Below are 8,703 nucleotides of genomic sequence, written 5' to 3' on the forward strand. Positions count from 1 at the left end.
GTTGTCGTCATGAGACTGTCGCGGCAACCACTTCCGTTTGTGCGCGGTTTCATTTCTACGAACGTTTCGTCACGCTTGTCACATGCTTACCGCACGAAAGAGACCGTGGTCTGGTAAAAATATTGTGATGGTCGGTAGCATCGTTATTGTCCACCGTTCCGAGTTCGCCACTAGCCATCGGGCGACGAACGATGCAGAAACGTATGCGGTTTACACCGAAAAGACAGCATGATATACGACGTGGTATAACGTTGCGTAAAAAAACTCCATTATTGGAGAAGATACATTGTGTAAAAATATAATGTATGTAAGGTTGAAATTATAAAGTACTTGTTTTACACAAGCTGTTCCGACTGTTTCACGATAAGCGTTACGTAAATTATTGCGACGTCAGTAAATTGACCTACATAGGCGCATTATCGTTAATAGAAACGCACATGCAGCATTTAAATACAGTCTGCTCTGTTTGTAACTTGAATTGAAATTAATAAACCTTTTAAATATGAAATATACCAGATATATGCGTCACTTTGATTTTTTATTTTTTATTTATTAATTAAGAATGAGACGTGGAAATGTCTTAACATTTAGTGTGCATATATCAGTAATACGAATAACATATTAATATTTGCTATGTTAGGTACATAAATAATCTATTTATTATATGTATCTGCGGTGGCCATACGCTAATGTATGAATTAAATATACATGCACTGTATGAATTAGATATACAAAGTTTCGATAATGCATAGCTTATATAACAAAATTGTGTGATAAATAGGATCTTTGAAAACTGGGAACTTATCTGAATACTATTTATAGCTTTAATCTGCGTTTGCATTCTCTCTCTTTCTCTCTCTCTCTCTCTCTCTCTCTCTCTTTGTTTTTATTTTTCTTCTTTCTATTACACAGAATGATATATGGCAAATATCGATTCACATCTGACAGACTATCTTTCACAAATATAGGCATAATAATACATTAAATATTACAATAAATGTATTATTCTTGATATTCAAGGCAGAAAATTACATGCATATTTTCAAAATATCCAGTGTGGATTTTTACATAAATTTTACATTTGCTATATAAAAAGCTGTAAAAATATTATAAATACTAATAAAATATAATCTATATCAACACGTTTATATTTACTCTTATCGACATATAGGAAGATAATATCGTGGCTGTTATTATTACGTGCATAATTTACCTAGCTTATCTCGGTTTGGTCGACGAAAAAAGATGACACGTGTGTTGAATATAATTCGGTGGGCGTTACTATATGTTGAATGCACAGATATTCAAGACTACGGTCTGATCGGCGGGGAGTCTCAGAGATCTCAGGCTATGCTGCGGAACGTTTCTCATCTGTTTGGACATGGTCTCACCAGGGAAACCCCATTATCCTCAGCCCATAAACATTAAGCGTCTCACCGACGAATGTCTGTTAAGAATGCTATCGTGTGCCACTGTATCGCGGCGAGAGGCGACTCGAACTTCAATGTTGGCAGCCTACCGAGATAATAGCTGGGACATTTACATTGGATATCGCGCGAGTGAAACCTTTCCGTCAAGTCGTTAACGGAAACGAAATTGTCGTCTGTGCTTGTGTAATCAATGCTCGCTTGGTTTTAATTATCGTCGGAGAAACGCACAGCATGAATAAACGCACACTGCGACGAAACCGGTTTTAGAGAGAATGATCTTGTCGCCATGACTGCTCGCCATGACCTCGTCCGTTTTCGAAGAATCGTTTGTAAAAAATAAATGTGAGATTTTAAGAATGAAAATAATTACTTTACACAACCAAGATGAGTAAGTACAAGTAATTAAATCTTTTTACTACGTTCCATTAACTATTCATATAGTAGCTACATTTAGTAGTAAGCGAGCCTCGTCTATTGAATTTTTAATGATTGTATGATAATTCCATTTAAGTAGGTCTATAAACTATATCGCAACGTATGTGTGTAGAATACACATAAAAAAAAATTAAAGTGAGATTCTATATATAACTTAGCAAATATAAGGTGATGTTGTTATACATTAAGGAATCACCACTTATGTGCAAATTACTGAAAGTTAAAACGCAGCCGCTTCCACAGTTTAGTTTAGTGCTCGTGTGACCGTTGAGCAATTCGTATCGCACAGTCTTTCGTAACGTCACTAACACATTGAGTTATCTATATCTAGTCCCAGTGACTGCACACATCATTCAAACATATTTTTCTAATACGTTTGTACATACGTTGTTTGTCATCTTTTTTTTTTATTAATGATAAAAATTTATCAAATGGCCGTGTAAAATGAAACTATTTATACGAAGTGTTTTGTAACTGTTACTTATAGATTTACCCATAAATTCTTTTGTTATTTTAAAGAAAAGAAAAAGGAAGAAAAGAGAGAAGGAAAGAAAAATTTTGACGTAAGTATTGAATTAGCAGATCTCAATTTATTTTTATTCAAAACAATATTTTTCTAAATTGCAGAATCTTTATAGATAGGAGAGTGTATTGATTTAAAAATTGAATAGATATCAAACAATATAGACATAATATTACGATATCAGTTTTATAAATTGAAGTTTATAAGTTAAACAAAAACATTTATAGGCCGTGTTCCGATATACATTGTGAGTATTGAAAATTTACAGTATACATAACGTGCACTATAGATTTTCAGTATTAACAGTGAATAATGAAACGCAGCCGTAATAATATTTTTCAAAATGAATGTCATCAGTCTATACAGAGAGAATATTGCATTGCGGCACGGAAAACTTGTGTAAGAACGTTATCTCGCTTTTAGCAAACAAATATATTTAGCAAATATCTGGTATTAAAATTGGAATTAGAATCGATATCAGAGACAAGACATTGTTTAATTAAATGCGGCATTAAAAGCAAGTTAAACTTGTACCTGGTATTATTATTATAATATATGCAAAAGGAATAATTCTGAAAATATTCGTTTTAATATATCGTAAGATTTACACGAATGTTTCGAAATTGTTTTCCTGCATGACAATATTGTATGTATCTATTAATATGCAACCGCGCGCGTTATCGGTACAGGGGACAACATATTTATTAACGGAATTGAGAAAGGCAGTAAAACCTCGAACCGTATTTGACTTTACAAGTGACAGTGAGCTTCTTGTTATGCGATCTATAATCTCATGTCGAATGTAGGAATGCTCAGCGTCGAGACGTAAGTCTGTAGAAAGATATTTGTGGAGGAGGAATCTGGGTATCGGGTGTGCATGGGTACCGTCTCAACGTCGACGATATAATTCGATAGTCGTAATCTAGAGGTTGAATGTGCGAGCGAGCGAAACCGAATTGGTGATCGATACGAAAACAAACGACGAAAACGGCGACACTGGTGCAACGATTTGAAACGTAATGGTCATTAATGTCATCGATTCATTAATCGAGGTCACATTGAAAATTCAGAACGATGGGTAAGGAAATAATTTCTCTTCTATTAACATTTATAATAATAAAATAATTAAAGCAGTAATTTCTTTCTCTTTTGCGAAACGTTTATGTGCATGATAGGTTATATTTATATATATAATATATATAATGTTTTGTGTATGTGTGTGTGTGTGTGTGTGTGTGTGTGTGTGTGTGTGTGTGTGTGTGTTCTTTTATTTCTAAATGATAAATTTTACTACCTTGTCATCATTCTCATTTAATGTCCGATATTATAAGTAGAAGATTTTATTTAACTTATAATTATAAATTTATATGTGAAAATAGGTGTTTTAAGTAATATCGGCACCTTGTAGTGTAAAAATAATATTTATACACCCACCACATCACTTCTCTTTACTTTCTCTCACTTTTTCACATATTATATAACAAATTATAAGCAAATTGTAATTTACTAGATTCCATTATAGGTTAAACAAATAATTAAATTTTATTTTTATAGTATATATCATTCTAAATATCTATTATAATTTTGACCTTAGAGATACGCGTACGATACTTGTTCGCCATTATGCTGTGCATAGCAAACATGATTATTTATGGTCTGAAAGTTAATATCGCAACGGCTATCATCGGTATGGTGAAAAAAAAGCCGGGTATACCGGATTGGTCAGATGAGTGTCCGGAATTTGATGTTCCTGTACATGCCGATATCGATGGTCCATTCGATTGGACAGCAAGCGAGCAAGGTTTGGTTATTAGTATATACTTTGCTGGATATCTTGTCGGCATGTTTCCATCGGGATATTTGGCGGATCGGTAAGTGTTTTAATAATTCAAACCTTTTTTTTATACATATTATTATCATTATTATTATTGTTATAAAGTAATTCTTTGAGTTTGTAAAGATACTGCGTAAAGGTATGCACGTTAATGCTATCAACGTCGCGCTGACAGATAATTTTTGCATTTAGGGAATTAGAGAACATGATCAGTTATTCAGTCATATAATTATTTAATATTTTATTTATTCACGTATATCTATAAATTGTAATAATGAAATATATTGGATACAGGTTTGACACGAAGTTAGTATTGTTAATATGTGTGCTGGCAAATGGAGTCTTAACAATATTGGTACCGATCGCGGCAAGGGAGTTGTACGTACTATACATTGTTAGATTTTTGACCGGTTTTGTGAGCGCAGCGAATCTTCCTATAGTAAATGTTCTTTTGGGAACATGGGTTGTGTACGAGGAAAAAAGCACATGGGTCGGCATTATATACGCTGGAACGTCGCTCGGCACCGTGATATCTATTCTTACCTCGGGATTGATATTACATTACGTGGGCTGGGAGGCTATCTTTTACATCCATGGAACGACACCGTTAATCTGGTGCGTCGTCTTTTATTTCTTTTTCGCCGGTTGTCCGGAAAATCAGAAGTACATAACGGAGCATGAAAGATCGTTTATCGTGAACTCGTATGGTCATCGAGCACCTGGATCCAGAAAGATGAAGATTCCATGGAAAAGTATATTTACATCGGTGCCATTTTTGGCTCTGATCGCTACGAATTGCTTAGGCAACTTTTGTTGGTATTTCTTGCTCACCCAACTGCCGCTTTATATGAACAAGATATTGCGATATGATATTACATCGGTGAGTGGAGATATATTGTATTAAGATGTGTAAATAAATTCTCAATTTTTAAAAAATACATCTATTAATATAAAAATACTGATAAAAATATTCTAATCAAAATATTTGCTTTTCAAATTTATCGCTTTTTGTTATTTTTTTAAGTAGCATATAGATATCGTGGCTAAAGAGAAATAAAGAATGCTATACGTAGCGTGCTTTATTATTTACATTGGAATTATTTTTAAATCTTTTAAAGCAATCTTGATACATTCTTTCTGGCATAATAATTGTCTTCATGAGTCTGATAAAATATTCTGGTTTTTTAATTGTGGTTCTATCGCGATAAAAAGAGTAAGATATGCAATGACAAATATGTATTTTTTCAGCATTTATTTTCAATTAAATTGAAAATGTTAATTGTCTAACTGAGCATTGTTACATAACTTTCGAGTTATAGTGTTTAGTCAACCTTACTAATGGAAAAATAATTGGCTGCGTTTAAACACACCATTGTTAATATTATCTAAAATTGACCGCGGGAACTTATTTATACATCTCATATATGTAATAACATTTAATTTTTTCTTGCATTATGTCATATATAATTATTTTACGTATTTTAAGTTATATTTAATCCAACAGGTATTACGAGAGAGAGCAGAATATTACGGATAAAATAATATTTTACATATAGTAATATTATTTTATTCTGCATGCCGTGTGCACAGTTACGTGAAACAGAACTCAAGTTTTTGTCTAAATTTTTCCCGAAATACTTTACAGAATGCCGCTATCGTTTGCACACCGTATCTCGTGAACGCCTTCACCAATCCATTAATCGGACGAGTTTTAGATTGGGGACGGCAAAAAGGAATTTGGTCTCAAACAGTTGCGCGTAAAATAGCAGTGTTCATAAGTATGTATTTGAAATTCATAATAATATAGCTCTATAGATATGTCCTTTTTATTTTATATAAAAATATAAGTCGTATTTACAGTAGATTGAAAATAGTTCCGTAAATATCACAATTTTTTAATATTTATAAAAAAAATTGAAAAAAAAATTGTATTATTTTCATTAATAACCACTTCATTCGGTATACATTCTGTTTTAAGTAATTAATAAAGTTCGATAGCAATTCTCTCTTTTTCTCTCTTATTTTGCTCAGCAATTCGTAGCAATAGCGGATGTAATAACATAAATTAAAGAACTAAACTTAAATTATACAGTTTACATATTAATTAATGAAAAAGAATGAAGTATTGTTTGTAAATTTTCTGCCTGATTTACATAACCGCCGTGATTTTGAATAATACACGCGACATTATAATTTTTGTTTCTATTTTTAGTGACAATGCATAAATTATTTCTACACAATATATGAAATTATAATTTATATAAATTAGCTGCATCGTATTGAATTTTATGCGCTATAAAATTTGTATGCATGTCTTTGAGTGTTTTTTTAAGATTTATATATCTAGAAAATATTTATATGTTATGTTAAAATAAATATGTTTAGTCCAGAAAAGAAGTGTCTGATATATGTAATGTATAGTTTGGCGCATTTCTTTTTCTTCCAGGCACTATCCCACCTAGCATCTTCCTCGTTATAATCGCGTACATTGGTTGCGCTCGTGTGACGTCGACTGTGCTGCTAACCTTGAGTATAGTAGTCTGTGGTGCTATATTCGTCGGTCATCTTTGTAATCAAAACGATCTGGCACCAAATTATGCAGGAATTCTCATGGGTATTACAAATACTCCGGGTACTATTTCCGCTTTTATCCTGCCACCGATAGTTGGAGCTCTCGTAGCGGAAGGAGTGAGTTGAACACTTAATGCATGATCAGACAAGAAAACGAAAAAAGAGTCTATTAAGAGCAACGTGACATGATCTCCAATTTCTTGAATTTTTAATAAGTTATACACAGAGATTCCACTTTCTTGAAGTTTTACGAAAAGTGAAACGACTTTAACCCGATATAAGAAAGTTAAGCCGATATTCGCTCTAAGAAAGACACTGAATCTTAATTGCGTAATCAACTGCGAAGACAACTTTATTGTAACACGAAATCTTTGAAATGAGAATTTTAATATTGTGTTATTTTTTTATTATTATAATGTTTAAAATATATAATTTTGGTATATTAAATTTGATAGCTTACTTTAAAAAGTACAGCTGTCACACAGTAGCATTTTCAAATTGATGTTCTATATTTTGATATTAATATCCAATTTCTTCTAACAGCACACCATAGCGCGATGGAGAATTGCATTCTGGATTACCATCGTCGCCCAAGTTCTCGCTTTCGTGATATTTGCGTCCTTCGGATCAGCCAAAATTCAACCATGGAATTATCCGGAGGCTGAAGCCGAAAACTGGGACGAGGACGCACAACAAGGACAACGGGAACGGCAACAAGAAACGAAGACTTAAATTGAGACTACGTTTGTACAATTCTTACTAAAAACTTAGAAGGGAAACATTTTTTTTTTTTTATAGAAAAATGAATTCCGCCTGTTGCATAAGAAATGTTATATAGGTAAATTAAATAATTACGATAATATAAGTTATCGTCAAACGAAATCAAGAAGTTTGTGATTTTTATACATTCCTCATATATTCACACTTAAATCAACTTTTTATATGTAGGTATATTTCATTATGAAATATTTTCGATGAATCTACTGAGATTAATTAATGGATGTAATACTTAATTATATCACTTTGTATGTTATATATACATATCTGTGTATTGGTAATATTTTACAAAATATATTCCAAGAAAAGGAATTCTGTTGATAATATGCTGTTTATAATATTATCTATGCTAATCGAAATTTTGACTGTCTTTTAAAGACAATGTAGATTGTATAATATTATCTACAATGTAAATATATGCGAGAAATTTAATAAACACATTCATTATATTCACGGTTATTTCTATTTATTTATTTAATTTGAAAAAATTCAAGAAATTTTAAAATTATGAAAAATATGTACCTAATATCTACATGAATCATCTTATACTTCTGCTTGACGATCTCAACGACGTGCCAAAGTTCGCGAAAGTCTCAGAAGTGCTGCTACTTGACGTGTCAAGCTTTACGCTAAGATAATTAGGATCGCGAGACCACCCTTAATGACGGGTAACCAATTAGGGGCCACCTGGTACAAAAATTCTTTTTATCCCAATTAGATCACCACGTCGCGAGACTGTCAATCAGCGCGAGACGGACGCGGAAAAGAAACAAGAAGACAGCACGAAAGGGCCGACACCAACAGTGCGGAATATTTACGACGGTTGAAATATTACGTTTGTAATCTATTTCCAGCCTACAGTCGCACGCTTCGACGATTCTGTGAAGCCAGGACGCGAGTGGCTTCCTCGAACTGCTTTCCTCGCTGAATCATTTTCTTCTTCCTTTAAATATTACCGACAACCGCGATAGAAATCTGTGCGTTTCCGAATGAAAGAATATTGAACCCTTCTACTTCTTTGGGAATTTTTGAAACTTTCATTAGGAAAGGTCGAAGGAAACGAGATAGATATTATTACACACACGTTCGACGTTCTCTACCAGATTTTATTGTCGATCTAGAAAAGTATATTG

At 32.8% G+C, this 8,703-nt stretch overlaps 1 protein-coding gene across 1 annotated transcript; it reads left to right on the forward strand.

Annotated features, from left to right (window-relative positions):
- Nucleotides 1–1,913: 1,913 nt before the first annotated feature.
- LOC108748498 (sialin-like) lies at nt 1,914–7,677 on the forward strand. The gene is made up of 7 exons (XM_018486713.1): nt 1,914–2,428; nt 3,195–3,466; nt 3,983–4,259; nt 4,517–5,102; nt 5,868–6,000; nt 6,669–6,910; nt 7,337–7,677. Exons 2-7 carry the CDS (start codon nt 3,463–3,465, stop codon nt 7,523–7,525), a joined length of 1,431 nt encoding a protein of 476 aa, XP_018342215.1. The 5' UTR covers nt 1,914–2,428; nt 3,195–3,462; the 3' UTR covers nt 7,526–7,677.
- Nucleotides 7,678–8,703: the final 1,026 nt, after the last annotated feature.

This window comes from Trachymyrmex septentrionalis, unplaced genomic scaffold (assembly GCF_001594115.1).
Source record: "Trachymyrmex septentrionalis isolate Tsep2-gDNA-1 unplaced genomic scaffold, Tsep1.0 scaffold223, whole genome shotgun sequence".
NCBI classification, from domain to species: Eukaryota; Metazoa; Arthropoda; class Insecta; order Hymenoptera; family Formicidae; genus Trachymyrmex; species Trachymyrmex septentrionalis.